Raw genomic sequence first — 16,296 nt, forward strand, 5'->3', positions numbered from 1 at the left:
GGCTGAGTTTCTCACACTTTCCCTGTTCTTGATAACCTTCACAGTTCGGAGGAGGGTCGGTAAGGCCTTTTGTGGGATATGCCTTAATTGGAAGGTGTCTGTCTTTCCCACGGGTTTCCTGGGGCTCTGGGATTTGGGAACAAGAGCACACGTACAGCGCTTTCTCCACAGACCCTGCCACGTGTCCAGCTGCCGACCCTGTGGCAGGACCGTTGGTGTTGCCTGGAGCCCGGGCGAGCCGTCTGTGTCGGGGTTCTTCACGGCATCCTGTTTGCCCCCTGCCCCACCCGGCCCCGCTTGGAAGGGGCTCGCTCACCACGGTGTCGCTCTCCTGGCTGTGCACGGGGCAGTTGCCTCACAAGTGACGCCGACAGGGGCGTCTGGCCACCTTGTCGGTGGAGTGTGTGACGCGTGTTCTCGGGCCGTGAGTTCGAGCCCCGTGGTGGGGGTGGAGATGACTTAAATGAAGAAATAAAAACTGAAAGAAAAGAAGAAACGCCGCCAGCTAACAAGCACAGAGGAGAAAAGGAAGAAACCGGTCATTGTCACAAATAACGCCGTGGGCTTCGGGGGGCGCGGTCGGGGGGCAGAGGGACGGCCCAGAGGATGGCAGGGGTTCCTCGTGGATCATGTGCCTGATATGGGACATATCCAAAATACGTAAGAAACTCTTAGCACTCTAGGAAAAGACAACCCAATTAAAAATGGGTAAAAGATAGGAAGAGACGCTTCTTTAGCAGTAGACGCCCCAGCAGTCAGCATGCACATGGAGGCGTGAATGCGAGCTGCCGGGGGGGGGGGGGGGGGGGGCAGCCCTGCACACCCAGTGGGGCGGTGGCTGCCGGCCGAGGGGCAGGACCAGCGTCGGCGAGGGTGTGGGCCCCCGTAGCAGAAGACCGCAGATGGCGTGGCTTCTCCTGAGGCCTCTCCTCACGTGCCAGGCTCGAGCCACGGTGTAGCTTCCTATCGGGAGGCGTGCTGGGGCTGGTCCTCGCTGTGTCCACAGGCATGTCATCGTGCTCTGTGCTGGGGCATGGAGAGAGGGTGATGTGCCAACTGTGTCGTTCAGTTTACTGGGAGGAAAGTTTCATAAAGAGGCTCTGCGCCTCAGCTGTTGCTTGGTGATACTATTCTTAGGAAAAGCAGGATAGATGCTTGACTTTTTCCCAGTTTTCCAGTTTGGGAGTTTGGATTTATTCCTGACTTGTGATCGATCCCTTGTCCCCTTCAGAAGAGTAGTTTTTAATGTCATCAGTGGTACTTAACGTTTAAATGCAGACGATGATGTCAGTCTGTTGTAAGCCTTATTGTTGTTGAACTCAAGGGTCCCCTCTTCAGCTGTTCCTGTGGCCCCGCCAGGCGCTGATGGGGAGTCAGGATATTCCTCACTCACTCCCATGCTTCTGCCCCACACCCGGCATCAGCCATATCTCCAAGGAACCCTGGTTTCTTCTCTTGGGAGTTGGTCTCTCAAGACCCATCATGCGGGCACGGACCCTTTGTTGCTGGCTCAGTCATTGTCCTGGGTCTCCAGTGAGCAGGGCCAGGGAGTGCATGCACTTGCATGAGCATGCCCACAATGTGTCCCTGAGCCCGAACTGCCGCTGCCGGCCCCCCCGAATCTCAGAGCCTCGTTTACTTGTCTTTGGTCACATCTACTTGGGGGGGCAGGCAGGAATCCAGCCTGAGTCCTGGCTTTTGGGGATGCAGTGGGTAGAAATAGGCCGTGACCAATGCATTTGCTGCTCCCCCAGGGCTGCACATGGAGCTGGAAGACATTGCAAAGCTTAAGAGTGAGTGTGGCCCTCCCCCGCTGCTCGTGGCTGGGTGGGCAGCACCTGACCACCCCTTGCCCCGCAGTGATCCTGCTTCGCCTGGAGGGGGCCATCGATGCTGTCCAGCTGCCTGGGGACCACAGCGGTGTCACCAAGCCAGGGAGGTAAAGGACAGTGGGTGTGCCAGGCTCTCCTGCTGGTCCATCTGCCCTGCTCCCATGCCTGTGTCTGGGTTTTGGGGGCCCATGAGGGGCCACCGTCTGTGCACTAGGTCATCTTGGGAGTCTCGGGACTACTGTGTATGCAGGCACAGCTCCTGGCCCAGCCCTTTAGAGTGAGACGCTTGCTTCTTCACGCGTCTTCCCACCAGCCGCCCCTTCTAGCCTCTGCAGGCCCGGATGGCTCTGACCAGGGCACAGGGCAGCTGGGTTTATTTCCCAAAGGCAGACAAGGGGTCATGGCCTGGGGCTAGTTTAGCTTTCCTCAGGGCACAGCCGGTGGCTGTGCTGGGATCCAGGCTCGGGTTCTGGAGGTGTGGAATGTTCTAGAATGTGCTGCCTTTCTTCTTCCCGAGCCCGTCTGCTGCGCTGCGCTCAGAGCCTCACAGGGCTCCCACTTGCTTCCCAGATGAGCCAGGCTCCTTGACCAGCCCTGCCCATGCCTCCGAAGCCCAGACGGCAGGACTCCCCTGCCTCCCAGAGCTGCCCTTGGGGGCCTTGCCTTTTCCTCAGCGCTCCTGAGGGCACAGGCCTCTTCACTTCTGGGTGTGTCCTCCATAGTGTCTGAGGGAAGGGAACATCAAAGGCCACTGGCTGTCAGCAGCTCCCTGAGCGCAGTCTGGCGCCCTGCCTGAGCCTCTTTCCTCCACAGCTACATCTTCGAGCTGTTTGCCGAGGCGCAGATAACGTTTCAGACCAAAGGCTGCATCCTCGACTCCCTGGACCAGATCATCCAGCACCTGGCAGGACGTGAGTCCCCAGCCTGCCCTGCAGCCCGTGGCTGTGTTGGCCCCACACTGGGCCTTGACTCAGGGCTGTAGCCACAGCCCCAGGCGGGAATGTCACCCCCGGAGCTCCCTTTCTGACTGCGACATTGGCGGGGGGCGGGGATCAGTGTCATTGGATGGGCGTGTGTTTTGTAAAGCACAGCCCAGCTTTTCTGTTTCCTGGTCAGTCCCTTTAGAGGAAGAGCGGTGAGGGAGCTGGTGGGTCCGTGAGCCGCGGGTCCCACCAGCCTCTCTCCTGAGGCCCCCTGCGCATCCTGTTTCCACCCCGAGGCTGCACTGTGGGCCCACTTCTGCTGAGCGGGGTCTCATTCTCATCTCGGATGACCAGCCTTGCTGTGCTCCTGGGCCCTGGAGTTGGCCTGGCAGTCTCAGGCTTCCTGACCATAGAGCCTCTTTACTCACCCTGCCGACCCCCAAGGGCATGCTCCACACCAACACTGGGTTGAGGCCGAGCTTGCTCGAGGCTCCTGAGGGTGGAGGGTCTGGTGCCTTCCCCCGCTGGGGGCATGGGATGACCCGTGTCTACTGTTCCCACAGGTACAGGGCTATTCACCAACACAGCGGGCTTGCAGAAGCTCTCGGACATCATCCAGGTAGGGACGGGCTTGCGGCAAAGACTGGGCGTCTTTCTTCCTGATGGAAGTGAAGGGGTGTGTTCTTACCCTGGAGTTGTTACTGACTCCAGGCTTGGCGCAAGACCAGGGCGCCCACACCAAGTGCTTCGAATCAACGGCCTCTGAAGCGCGTTCCCTCTTGCCCCGAAGGCACACTGCCAGGCCTTGGGGGAGAGGGCCGTGCTCAGCTGCTCTGCTCAGTCCTGTCCAGGGCAGGTGCTCAAGGGCCAGGTGGTATGAGGGCCTGGCAGAGTCCCCTGGTTTTCAGACAGGCTTAGTGGCTGCCGCCTCACCGTCTGCCCTCATCTTTTCTCAAGTTATTTCTTAAATCAGCTTTTCAGAGGAAAGTCGAAACATGAGCCCATCAGAGAACGAACGGGCATAGACTCTGTCTCCCCAACCCCATACCTGGTCCCTGGGCCAGCCCACCCAGAGAAGCATTCAGACTTTTAGGTGAATGCATTTGGGCAATGCTTATCAGCCCAGGTCGGGCCCCTGGGGCTGGCTTTCAGAGTTGGCAGGCATGGTCAGCATGTCCTTTGGGATCCACTTTGGGGTGGGGGGCAGCCCCCAGGGCTTGCTGAGCCCCTCCTGCCTCATGCAAACCCTCAGTTTCCCTGGCCAGGCGACTGGTGGGGTCAGGACACACCTCAGGGTCTGTGGACGTGGCCACTTCCTGCCCCCCAGTGTGCTGACCTGTGTCCTGCCATCCTCGGGTCCAGCTGAGCCATTTCCTCAGTTCAAGTGGACGGGCCAGGCTCTGTTTCCCTCGGTTGGGTGGCTGCCAGGCCGGCTGCTGAGGGCCCTCTCTCATCTTGCTAGGCCTTTCTGAAGAGGACTCTCAGTGGCCCAAGGTCCCCGATGAAGCCAGGGCACAGGAGCCCCCCATGCTCTGCGGTGTGAGAGACTGCCTCCAGGCGCTTGTGCTCTTGCCGCGTGGCCAGGCCGGGGTGGGCCCGGCACTCAGGGTGCCCCTCGCTATGTGAGGGCTCAGGGCTGGAGGGCCCTGGGTCCGTGTCCAGCCTCGTTTGTGGTGCAGCTGCCCTGTGTCTGTGCACCCCGGCGGGAGGTCTGCAGGGGGGCGGCAGGAGGGGTGACCTGGCAGCCCAGGGAGAGCCCGGCGCACCTCCCACAGATTCGCCGAGGCCCCGCCAGCACTGTCCTCGAGTGTAAAGTGTGGGCAGGCGTTGTCCCGGAGGTGCCGGGCTCTGCCTTGCCACCCTCCCAGCACTTCTCTGTGGGGACAGCAGGTACCCCAGACCGCTGCTGCCTGGAGCCACAGCCCCTTGTGACTGTCGGGTCTCCGGCACCCTGGGCCCTGTCTGTGGCTCCTGCCAGGCAGGCCCTTCCCTCTGAGCTGCTCTCCACCCATTCTCCCCACTGTTCTCAGGGTCCCTGCAGATGAGGGGCCCTGGGCTGCACCTGCTGTGCCCTCCCCAGGTGCCCTGCTCCGAGGCAGCCCTGGCCCTCACTCCCTGTGTCCTGCGCAGCCCCCTCCGCTCCCCAGGGTGCCTGTTGATGGGGCAGGATCGTTTCTCACAGACTCACTGGAACCCAAGCACCCCTCACCCCATTGGTTTGGAATTTCCTTTGGCACCTGCTCTAAGCAGGCCTGGCAGATGACTCAGTGTCCCTGCCTACCTGGTGCTGCCTGTGGGCCTCCTTCTCACTCTGCTGTGTCCCTTCCAGCTGGAGGGGGTGTGATGGGGTGGTTGTTCATTCCACAGCTGGCTCCTGTGGGAAGGTGGGTGCACTGGGCCAGCCTTGGGACCTCAGTGGGTCAGTGGGCTGGCCAGACAGGCAGCCAGTGGTGAATACACAAGGGGCTGCACCATGAGATCCCAGCTGGGCTGAAGAACCTTGCACCTCTCCAAATTCAGATCCCTCAAGGTGGTATGAGAAAGGGGGTCTGCAGCTGAGCCAGACTGGAGACTGCAGGAGGCAGGCTGTGGGAGGGACAGGGTGGGTGTGCGGGAGGATGTGAGACCCGCTCGCCCGCTGAGCTGCCCCGACAGGAAGCCAGTGGTCCTCAGGGCGGCTGGTACGGCCCCACCACGGGCCCAGGCATCAGGCAGGGCGGGGCACCCCCTCCTGATTCTTCTGTTGGTCTCCTGTGCTGCTATCTTATTCAGTTTTCTTCTTAGCTCTAAAAGTTTGTCACCTGGTTTTGTCGGGGTTCTAAGTAGAGCACGATGGCGTTTGTAACGTGCAGCACCCGTGCCTTCCCCAGGCCAGGATTTACCCGATTGTTGCTTTTTCTCAGCTCGTTGCCTTGGCTGAGAGTACAGCTCTAGTTACTTGAGTTAGGGATCACTTTTATCCTTTTAGTTCTGGGGGTGAACTAAGTCCTTCCCCTGGCTCCCTGACTGCCCCAGGCCTGCACCCTGTGAGAGCATGTGGATGGGCTGCCGAGGGGGAGCGCCTGCAGGGAAGGCTCTGTCTGCAGCACAGTGGGGCCTTCCGGGGGAGGGGACAGACAGGTGTGAGCCCCCGCCCCTCAGCCTGCAGTCCTCTGCTGGGGATGCTGCCAGCTCAGACCTGGGGCAGGGGACAACCACACCCTGAGCCTCTGTCTCCCGTGTGTGGGGGCGGCCCGGCAGGAGTGGTGGCCTCCACTGTGTCCTGCTGACGTTGTCTCTCGTGTCTGCTTTCCAGATTGTGTTCAGTGCAGACCCCGCTGAGGGCACACCCGGTTCCATGGTGGGGCTTGGGGTCTCTCAGTCCTACAAGGTAGGGGCTGCCTCCTGGGCAGGGGGCTCTGGGTGGGGGTCTCAGTCCTACAAGGTGGGGGCTGTCCCCAGGGCATAAGATTCCTGGGCTGGGTCTCGGGGTACCATCGTCCATTCTGTTCCTCCAGGTACATATCCATCCTGATGCCGGTCACCAGAGGAAGGCTCAGCGGTCAGATGCCTGGAACACCACAGCAGCCAGAAAGCGAGGTACGGTGCCTGGCGGGGCAGGAACACAGCGCAACCCCATGTCCTGCTGTGGGTTTCCAGGCCCCCTGCCCTGAGTGCAGCCTGCTCCGGGTGACCTCCCAGCTCCCCCCTGCCAGAACCCTTGGAGACAGACCTCAGAGCAGGCCGATGGCCCGGAGCCTACCCAGAGTCACCTGCTGGGCATCCACTGAGCTAGAGTACAGTCAGGTCACCCGCCCCGCCGGGGACTCTTCCACAAGAGGTCCGCCCACAGGAAGGCCTGGGCACATTCACGTCAGCACCGGTGTGCTGCTTGAATGCCGTCCCACTGAGCAGAACAGGTGGGGCCGTCTTAGGCCCCAGACCATGTCTGAGAGGCCTGCTGTCCGATGGCCACCCAGGTTCCTCTGGTGCTGGTTCTGTTGGCCCTGGGGGGTCAGGCCTAGCCCCGTACCCCACTCTGTCCACGTTATTGGTCTCACCAGCTTCTGCATGTCCTAGAGCTGGGGACGCTTGTGACGCAGGAGGATGGGGTCTGTGCCAGGCATCCTGTGGCTTTTGGTGTGAAGCTGGCTTCTCCTGGCCAAAGTGTGTGGCCCCATGGCACCCAGCCCTGGCGAGTGTCCTGGCCACCCCAGGCAGAGTTCAGCACCCACTGCAACTTGGCGTTTCGAGTGGGGTTTGCAGGACACGTGTGGGGCGGTGGGTCCTAAGGTCAGGTGTGCTTCCTGTCCTCGCCACTCCTCAGCATGGCTGGTTGGCCTGGCCCTGCCTGCCTGTGTTCCAGGCCCAGCCCCCAGCCCCACCAGCATACCCCTTTCAGACATGCTGGCCACAGGCCCTCTTGGAGCCATGCCCTTCCACAGGAAAAGCAGGGCTGGGAACATGGACAAGGCCAGCGCCAACTGGGGAAGCTCACAGTGTGACCTTGGCAGGTCACCTGGCCTCTCAGAGCAGGAAGTAGCTTCCGTGAAAGGCGGGGAGGCCAGTGCCCCCCTCACATGTTGTGAGGTCACAGGAAGTGGTTCGCGCCAGCACCCGAGGCCTCCCCCCACGTCTGCATGCTCTCCCCGTGGGACACTGACATAAGCAGGGTGTGCAGGTATCAAGGGCAAGTGGGGCGTGGTGTCCCCTGTGTTCTCTGTACCTCGGAGAGCATGTAAATTCTCAGAAATAGCCGCTCCCTGGGTTGGGCATTTGTAGGAAGTTGGTCCGTTGCTGACCTTACCGAGAAGTTAGGATGTGGGTGAGTGCGGGGAGGGCCGGCCCTGTCCCCAGGCCTTGGCACGGAGAAGGGACAGCTCCCAGCCCCCACGGCCCTCCCTGTCACAGGGCCGATCCTGACCCAAAGGTGGAAAAGGCTTTTCTGGCCCCCGAAAGTGGTTTGTTCTTTACTGGAAATATCCCTGCTGACCCGTGAGCTAGCCCGGACTTTAGACTTCTGCTTAAAGTCTTTCTGCACGTTCTGTTGTAATGTCCTAAGCTTCCAGAGCCAGGTGGGGGCCAGTAGGAGACAGGCTCCCTGTGAACCTTGTTGATGGTGATGTCCCTGCTGGCACCTGCCTCCGGGGGAATGTGGGTTCCTGCTGCCCCTTTTGTGAGCAGAGGTGGGTTCTGCTTCCTTCCCACTGTGCCCTTTGGCCAGGGGCCTGTGATGGCAGCCGCCATGCCTGCTCGGTGTGCCCTCGGCCACGTGTCAGTCTCTGTGCAAGTCTGGGTTGGGGTTGGCTGTCCTTTCTGGAGGTGACCCCGGTGTCTGCCCCTGGGGGCCCACTCCGGATCTGCTTACACTCCCAGGACGTCTGAGGGAGGAAGGAGGGCCCCAGCTCAGACACTCAGATCAAGGCCCAGGTGGGCCCTCCCTTGCTCAGACTTGTGCATGTGGGGTGTAGGGGCCTGTGGCGGGCTGCCCCTGTAGCAGGCCTCACATGTCTAGCCCAGCCTCACACTTGTCCCCCTAGGGAAGGTGCTGAGCTACTGGTGCTTCAGTCCCGGCCACAGCATGCAAGAGCTGGTCCGCCAGGGCGTCCGCACCATCATCCTCACCAGCGGCACACTGGCTCCTGTGTCCTCCTTTGCCCTGGAGATGCAGATGTAAGGGCTGCCCCATGCCCTGTGAGGGTGGGGGTCCCAAGGCCAACCCTGGCTTGAGGATCCTGGGGTTCAGGACCTCACAGGGGCTGCCCTGCCGCCCCCAGCCCTTTCCCCGTCTGCCTAGAGAACCCACACGTCATCGACAAACAGCAGATCTGGGTGGGGATTGTCCCCAAAGGCCCCGATGGAGCCCAGCTGAGCTCTGCCTTTGACAAACGGTAGGGGGCCTGGTGGATGAGGAGGTGGGCTGGCTGTGTGCCACGTGCCAGGACCCTTGTGACCGTGGGCTCTTGGCTTTGTGCAGGTTTTCTGATGCATGCTTGTCCTCCTTGGGTAAGGCACTAGGTGAGTGCCCGTGGGAAGCCCTGACCTCCGTCTTGGACTCCCACCCCATTCCCGGGTGTCTGGGGACCCCTGCCACGCCTGCTTTCCCTGGTGGGAACCATTGGCAGCCTCTGTGAACACCCCATCCTGCTGAGCACAGCCGTGGCCCTTCTAGGCAACATCGCCCGCGTGGTCCCCCACGGGCTCCTGGTCTTCTTCCCTTCCTACCCCGTCATGGAGAAAAGCCTGGAGTTCTGGCGGGTGCGTCCCCCTTCTGTGTGTCCGGGTGGGGAGGAGGGCCCCACGCAGCCAAGGGTCTGGCGGGGCCAGGGCACATGCCTTGGTCTGAGATCGGACAGGCGTGACGGGCGTCCCTTTCCCCATTTCTTCTCACAGGCCCATGACTTCGCCAGGAAGCTGGAGGCCCTGAAGCCTGTGTTTGTGGAGCCAAGGAGCAAAGGTGGCTTCTCAGAGGTCTGAGCTCTCAGGGCTCCACTGCCCCTCATGGCCCCTCATGGCTGCCCTGGGCCGGCCACTGTCCCTGACCAGGGGCTCGCGCGGACCTGACCGGTCTCCTCTCAGGAAGTTGCCCCAGGCCCTTGTGTCTGAGGGGCCAACACTGAAGCAAGGCTCCACCATCCCCTGCCCCCGCCCCAGCCCTGGGGTCCCCATGCTTTCTGGGAAGCATTGAGCAGGCTCTGTCAGCCTGGGAACCCGTGCTGTGAGGAAGCTCCTAGAATCCTGCTGGCCCACCTCCCAGCCGGACAGCTATTTATCTCAGAGGATGAGACCTGGGGTCTCACTCCCACAAAAGGAAGGGGCTGACCAGTCTCTCCTTCCAGGTGGTGGACGCCTACTATACACGAGTCGCCTCCCCTGGGTCTAGTGGGGCCTCTTTCCTGGCCGTGTGCCGGGGGAAGGTGAGGCTGACAAGGGTCTGGGTCCCATACTCACTGGCCCCTGTCTGGTCCCTGTGCTGGAGGGAAGCTCGCAGCTCGTGACCTGGGGGCTGCAACATGGTGGGATGGGCCAGCCCGACCCCCCCCCCCCCGGAGCCCCAGGTCCAGCAAGCGTGCGTTAGGAGGGCATAGCCCTACTGTCCCTCACTGGGCAGTTGACAAGCAGTGGATCACTGGGAGTGAGCGCCCCCTCGAGCTGCAGGTGGGAAGGACGGCGGGGGTTCTGCAAATGTGAGAGGCCCTGGGGGCTGTGAATCCCACGCAGGGCCTAGCCCAGGGGTGGGAGGCTTCCCTCTCCCTGCCCATATGTGGATGCCTGTGCCTCTGAGGGTCTGGGCATGGCAGATGGGGGAAAAGAGTACCCACTGCTCCCCAGGCCAGCGAGGGCCTGGACTTCGCGGACATGAACGGCCGAGGTGTGATTGTCACGGGCCTGCCGTACCCTCCACGGATGGACCCCCGGGTTGTCCTCAAGATGCAGTTCCTAGACGAGTTGAAGGGCCGTAGTGGGCCTGGAGGCCAGGTGAGGGGCCACAGGCTTGTGTGGGGGCAGGTAGGAAGGGTTGGAGCCCCCGTGACCGAGCCCCCCCGCCCCCCCAGCTCCTCTCTGGGCACGAGTGGTACCGGCAGCAGGCGTCCAGGGCTGTGAACCAGGCCATCGGACGGGTGATCCGGCATCGCCAGGACTACGGGGCTGTCTTCTTGTGTGACCACAGGTGTGGCTCTCTGCGGCTCGCACAAGACCCCTGCCCCGCAGCCTCTTGGGCACCAGCTGGGCGCTGGTCCTTCCCTTGGCACGCCTGGGCCTGGGCCTGGACTGTGGGCTGTGGGCTGTGGGCTGGGTAGAGCTCCCAAGCTGACAGCCACCCCCTGCCAGGTTCACCCATGCGGACGCCAGAGCCCAGCTGCCTTCCTGGGTACGCCCCCACGTCAAGGTGTATGACAGCTTTGGCCATGTCATTCGGGATGTGGCCCAGTTTTTCCGTGTTGCTCAGAAAACTGTGAGTTCCTAATGCCCGGCTGGCTGTGTCCTCATGCCCTACCCAGGGGAAGGGTCTCTGCAGGACCCCCAACCCCCTGTGCCTGTGCAGATGCCCGTGCCAGCCCCCCTGGTTGCTGCCCCAAGTGTGGCTGAGGGAGAAGGTGCTGTCTTGGTGGCTGTGTCGCCTGGCCTCCTCTCCACCAGGAAAGCCAAGAGTCTGGACGTGCATGTCCCCAGCCTGAGGTGGAGACCTGCAGGTGCGTGTGCCTGGGTGACATGGCCGGTTGGGGGCCCTGCAGGGCTGGGACCTGGGGCTGCTTCCAGCCAGCTGGTGGCACGCCTGGCCCGATGACCAGAGTGCCTGGCTGAGCCCGAGTGTTGCGGGGGGGGGGGGGGGGGGGGGGGAGGCGACCTGACTTGAACCGCCCCCTCCCGTCCCCCGTGGGCTCCGCTGCTGATGCCCGTGCTCCGCAGGATCGCCAGCCATCAGGGACGCCGAGAGCAGCCTGTGTGTGGAGTATGGGCAGGAGCCAGGCCTCACCCAGCGGAGGCCTGTGGGACTGCTGGCCGCCCTCGAGCACAATGAGCAGCTGGCCGGGGGACCTGGGCACAAGGCCTCCCCTGGGGAGGAGGAGGTGCGGGGGCTCCACAGACGGACAGATCCCCCGCGCTCTGCCACCTGGCCGCTCTGTGCCTGCCCTGCCCCAGGCCCTCAGCTGGGGTTCACCCTACACCCGCTGTGGGCTCTGTGGGAGTTGACACAGGCCCGTCAGTGTCCGGCTCCTACTCCACCAGAGGCCAGCCCTTTCTGGGGTCCCGAGCTGTGGGGGGACACAGCTTCTCCCCTGGAGCTTTCGCACTGAAGCTTAGCTCCGGCTGGACCTGGAGCTCCCTGCACCCTGCTTGCCTCCGGGCGCGTCCCCGCCCTTCTGTGTCCCGCTCCGTGGGCCCTGGGGTGAGCCCAGCTGCGACAGCGGGTGGTAGCACCCCGCCCCTGCCATCTGAGCCCCCCAGGCACTGTAGCAGCTCACTGCCTGAGCCACGAGGGAGCCCAGTTGTGCTGACTCGGGAGAGGGCCCGTCTCCCCAGCTTTGGGCCCCGACAGTGTCACAGGGGGCTTTGGGGGCTCGGAGGGCACGGCCAGGACCACTGTGTGTCACCCTCAGGCACAAGGCCTCTCCACCGTGTCTCTCCCACGTGAGAAGAGGCGTGCCCAGGAGCAGAGAGCAGGGCGGAGGAAGATCAGGGTGGTCGGTGGTCGCCAGGTACGTGAAGCACCCACATGCGTATGGGGGTGGGGTGAGGGCAGGAGCCCCAGGCTGCATGGCCCCCGGTGCTGACCGGGGAGTGTGAGGTGGGGGGCCGGGTCTGAGGCAGGGCCTCCTTGCTGCCTTCCCGAGGGGCAGCGTGGCCCCATACCCTTGGCTGTCCGAGGCCTGCGCCATCCCCGCCTTTGTTTGGCTGGAACGTTTAAATGAGCATCTTCTCAGCCTCCTGTCTTCGTGGATGAGCCTGTTCTGACCACTCCCAGGACCTCCTTCTGCCCCCTGGGCTCAGGCTGCATGGTCTCTGCTGCCTCCCAGCATCTGTGCCGCTCTGTGTCAGGGCCCTGCCCCGCACAGCTTCCAAGTCTCTTTGCCATTTTAACTTCTTACTGTGAGAGCATCTCAGCCCCCCGTAGAGCTCTCAGCAGCAGCCCGCGCCCCAGCCGTGCAGCGTTGCCCTGCCTGACCTTCTTCGCCTTCCCCAGGCCCCACGGTGTCTCCTCGACCTGGGGTGGCTCCTCCGTACTTTCGAATCCTGCGCACTCGTGGTCAGCTTTGGGCCTCGCATTTAGTTTTCCTCTTCTGGGAGAGCACTTTATGGATGGTACGCCAGGGTCCAGCTGGACAGAAGTCAGGTTTGGTGTGGGGCCTGCAGCCAGACCAGCTCCCCCAGTCAGTGCTCATGTGTGGGCGCTAACGTGCCCAGCTGCGGGGAGGGCCTGCTTCTCAGCCAGCCTCAGAGGCCCCTGAGCTAATCTGAGCCAGGAATGCTCTGGAAAGCCCCATGCACCACTTGTCTTTGTCCATGTCCCTCAGCTTCTGGGAACAACTGGGCGGGGCTGTGGGGGGGGGACTGTTGCTGTCGGGAAGTGGGCAGGGTGCCAGGGGCCTTGGCATCCGGCCAAGCTGGACAGAGATTGGGGAGCCTAGACCTCTCCTGTCTGCTTTCTGGGCTTCCATGCTGGGGGTCCAGTGTGTGGGCCTGAGATGTGCAGCAGAGAGGAGGCGTGGGGGTGTCAAGAAGGACCCCTTCCTGTGAGCTGACTGCCCCTTGAGCCAGGGCCGCCTGCTGCATGGGTGCAGGGGACGTGGTAGAGGGCCCGGAGCCCCCTCCCGGGGTGAACAGATCTGCACTTGGCCTCTTCTGCTCCCAGAGGGGCACGTCGGCCTTACACTGAAGCCGCCACGATCCCCTGCCTCCAGCCCCGCGTCACCGTGCCTCGGGACGAGGGCACCCTTCCCAGCAGCTGCTCTCTGCTGTAGTGGCAACCCCTCCGGGAAGCATGGTGGCCCCGGCTGATGGGGCGTCTGGTCCTGTGTTGAGCAGGAGGGGCCGGCCGCCGGGACACAGGTGGGCAGGGCCAAGCTGTTCATGGTGGCCGTGAAGCAGGCGCTGAGCCAGGCCAGCTTCGACACCTTCACCAGGGCCCTGCAGGACTACAAGGGCTCCGACGACCTGGAGGCTTTGCTGGGCTGCCTCGGCCCACTCTTTGCTGAGGACCCCAAGAAACACAGCCTGCTCCAAGGTGCTCTGGCCTGCGGCGGTCACCCGTGGGGGGGGAGGGGCAGTGCCACAGCCGCTGGAGGGGGTGGGCGCCAGGGTCCCTAGAGAAGGTGGGGGGGTGGCCCGTGATCCCAGAGCCCCCGGCTCAGCATGTTGGCCGCACGGTGGAGCCCGCAAGCCCAGACGCCCCTCCCCACAGGCTTCTACCAGTTCGTGCGGCCGCACCACAAGCAGCGGTTTGAGGAGGTCTGCCTGCAGCGGACGGGCCGCGGCTGCGGCTTCTGGCCCGAGCACAGCCTTCCTCAGAGGCAGTGGGCACCAGCAGCCGAGGCCCCCAGTGGTGAGCGGGACCCTCAAACCCACCCCCCGAGAGCAGGGCAGGCAACTGCATGTGTGTGCCCCCCCGGAGCATGCACGGCCCAGGCGCAGGCCCCCTGTGAGTCGCACGAGCATGGTGGGCCCTGCACCTCCAGAGCTTGGGAGCTTCTGTCTCCATTCCATAGCCGACCCCTGAGCAGGGACTTCCGCAAGGACAGGTGTCATGGGGACCTGGCTTAGGAAGACCCCTTGACCCCTAGGAGGGGATCTTCCAGCCTGAGAGTCACCCCTCTCCTTTCTGGGCTTGGTGTCCACTGGGGTGTGTCTATGCCATCTCCCTGGGTGCAAATCTGGGTCTCCCTGCTGTGGCCTGAGGAGGGTTGTGGTCTCAGTCTCCCCTTGGATGGACCTGCCTTCTCCCCGGGGAGCACTCCAGACCCTTGGGGACCAGCTGGATAGCTCTTCGTGTGTCCATGTTCTTTCAGGAGAGGAGTGGGACTCAAAGCTGACCCTGTCCCAGGGTGCAGCCAGGCAGCTGGACCCCGGACAGCACCTGAACCAAGGCAGACCCCACCTGGTCTCCGGGCCAGCCCCTGCAGGTACCCGTCCCTGAACCAGAAATAGATGAAGACCCCTGGCGGGGAGGAGTCTCCAGGGGGGTGGGGCGGGGTGGGGGCGGGGGCCTCTTCTGGTTCTGCACCTCCAGAGCGAGGGAGGCGGCTGGTGTGAAGGGGTTCTCAGGACGCCCGTGGAGCTCTCTGGGCCCCCAGACCCCTGGCGTGGTCCAAGACCTGTTACCTTCTCACCAGGAGAGCCCAGCAGTTGTCCCAAGGAGGGGTGCAGAGCCCCCGGCGCAGAGAAGCAAGGCCAGCCTGCTGTGAGCGCCTACTTGGCGGATGTCCGAAATGCCCTGGGGTCCGCAGGCTGCAGCCAGCTCCTGGCGGCACTGACCGCCTACAAACAGGACGATGACTTCGAGAAGGTGGTGGCCGTGGTGGCCGCACTCACAACCTCAAAGCCTGAGGACTTGCCCCTGTTGCAGAGCAAGTGGCCACGGAGGGGACTTGGAGTGGGGGGTGCTGGGAGGGACTGGGGGCAGGGCTGAGCCTGACCCTCCCCCGACAGGGTTTGGCATGTTCTTGCGACCCCACCACAAGCGGCGTTTCCGGCAGACGTGCACAGACCTGATGGGCCCGGCTGCCCGGAGCACAGGTACTGGGCCGCCAGGCCCCCAGGAGGGGAGCCCCACTGTGCCTCCCGACCTCGCACACGGTGCTTCCAGGCCAGGTAATCCAGTGTCCCCCGACCCCCACTCAGCCCAGCAGGCAGAGAAGCCCCAGCCGCCTGTCAGACTCGCCCCTCTGTCTCCAGGGCCCCCCCAGCAAGAGACACCCCGGAGGACCCAGAGCAGGCTGTCGGCCTGCCTTACCCGGAGGCAGGCTGGGGATGGCGGGGCTCCCAGTCAGCCCCCCAGCGCCACCCGCAGGCACGCCCCGTCCGAGTCGGGTAGGTCTCGGGAGGGGCCACAGGCAGTGGTGGCCGCGGGGTGGACGAGCTGCGGCATGCTCACAGCGGCCCCCTCGCAGCAGGCTTGGCGTGCCCTGGCTGCAGGGCAGAGGACACGGTCCCCTTCCAGTGCCCCTCCTGCGACTTCCAGCGCTGCCGGGCCTGCTGGTGCCAGTTCCTCCAGGTTGGCCGCGGTTGGGCAGCTGTCCCCCACCCGGTGGGCTGGGGAGGGGCGGGCAGCGGCGCCTGTGCAGTGCTCCCTGTCTCCACAGGCTTCTAGAACATGCCCGGCCTGCCATGCCCCTGCCAGGAAGCAGAGCATCACGCAGGTCTTCTGGCCAGAGCCCCAGTGAGCATGGCAACCCTGGGGCAGGCTGACACCGCGTGGACACGGGTCTCCCTGAGGGGTCTGCGCCCGCCTAGACGCCCCGAAGCCACCTTGGGGTCTGGGGTGGGTTGGCTCACTTCCCTTGGCTGCCGGCTTGTGGGTGGAGCGTCAGGTGCTCAGGACTGGAAGGTGGGGGGCTCTCTGCTCCCTCCTCTGTGGGACGTGGGTGGGCTGTGGACCTGCTTTTAATCAGGTGACCGGCTGTCTAATAAAGTTGCTGACACCGTATTGGGGCTTGGCGGAGGGGTTGAGGGTGCTGGGAAGATGTGGGCGTCTGAGTGGGGTCCCCCTCACACCCTGCCCCCGCAAGGGCATGCCGAGCACTTGGTCCGCCCAGCGGGGTGGGAAGATGCAGGACACCCGAGGGGAGCAGAGCCTGGGACATCCCCACGCCGCAGCACCCCCGCTGCTGGTCCTGGTGCAGGGGGGCGCCCTCACAGGCCCGATGCCTGGACTCCGCTCTCAAGCCGGCTGGCGCCAGACGGGGGGAGGGAGGGAGAGGGGGCTTCCTGGTGAGGGAGGGACCGCGGGGTGGTGACGCTGCGGAGAGCCGGGACACGGGTCAAAGTGTGGCCCCCCGGAGGTCGTGAGCCCTCCCCCAGGGGCGTGGCAAGGCCAGCCCATATAGGCCACCACCACAGCC

The 16,296-nt window shown here is 63.7% G+C and overlaps 1 protein-coding gene across 5 annotated transcripts in view; it reads left to right on the plus strand.

Annotated features, from left to right (window-relative positions):
• Window positions 1-15,677, plus strand: part of RTEL1 (regulator of telomere elongation helicase 1) — a 28,182-nt gene extending 12,505 nt beyond the window's left edge. The window contains exons 11-36 of one of the 5 annotated variants that reach the window (XM_027620919.1): window positions 1,755-1,793; window positions 1,861-1,939; window positions 2,646-2,743; window positions 3,319-3,374; window positions 6,051-6,125; window positions 6,253-6,334; window positions 8,275-8,407; window positions 8,512-8,625; window positions 8,712-8,752; window positions 8,907-8,992; window positions 9,128-9,205; window positions 9,574-9,651; window positions 10,067-10,213; window positions 10,291-10,406; window positions 10,568-10,691; window positions 10,782-10,929; window positions 11,147-11,307; window positions 11,839-11,937; window positions 13,265-13,463; window positions 13,641-13,781; window positions 14,245-14,358; window positions 14,569-14,802; window positions 14,885-15,046; window positions 15,131-15,265; window positions 15,346-15,449; window positions 15,538-15,677. In XM_027620919.1, coding sequence (XP_027476720.1) covers window positions 1,755-1,793; window positions 1,861-1,939; window positions 2,646-2,743; window positions 3,319-3,374; window positions 6,051-6,125; window positions 6,253-6,334; window positions 8,275-8,407; window positions 8,512-8,625; window positions 8,712-8,752; window positions 8,907-8,992; window positions 9,128-9,205; window positions 9,574-9,651; window positions 10,067-10,213; window positions 10,291-10,406; window positions 10,568-10,691; window positions 10,782-10,929; window positions 11,147-11,307; window positions 11,839-11,937; window positions 13,265-13,463; window positions 13,641-13,781; window positions 14,245-14,358; window positions 14,569-14,802; window positions 14,885-15,046; window positions 15,131-15,265; window positions 15,346-15,449; window positions 15,538-15,618 — 2,924 coding nt within the window. In that variant the 3' untranslated portion in view covers window positions 15,619-15,677. Of the gene's footprint in view, window positions 1-1,754; window positions 1,794-1,860; window positions 1,940-2,645; window positions 2,744-3,318; window positions 3,375-6,050; window positions 6,126-6,252; window positions 6,335-8,274; window positions 8,408-8,511; window positions 8,626-8,711; window positions 8,753-8,906; window positions 8,993-9,127; window positions 9,206-9,573; window positions 9,652-10,066; window positions 10,214-10,290; window positions 10,407-10,567; window positions 10,692-10,781; window positions 10,930-11,146; window positions 11,308-11,838; window positions 11,938-13,264; window positions 13,464-13,640; window positions 13,782-14,244; window positions 14,359-14,568; window positions 14,803-14,884; window positions 15,047-15,130; window positions 15,450-15,537 lie in introns of all 5 variants that reach the window. The other 4 variants (XM_027620920.1, XM_027620917.1, XM_027620921.1 and 1 more) reach the window with 4 other exon arrangements.
• The last annotated feature ends 619 nt before the right edge of the window (window positions 15,678-16,296 follow it).

This window comes from Zalophus californianus, chromosome 8 (genome assembly GCF_009762305.2).
Source record: "Zalophus californianus isolate mZalCal1 chromosome 8, mZalCal1.pri.v2, whole genome shotgun sequence".
In the NCBI taxonomy this organism is placed as follows: Eukaryota; Metazoa; Chordata; class Mammalia; order Carnivora; family Otariidae; genus Zalophus; species Zalophus californianus.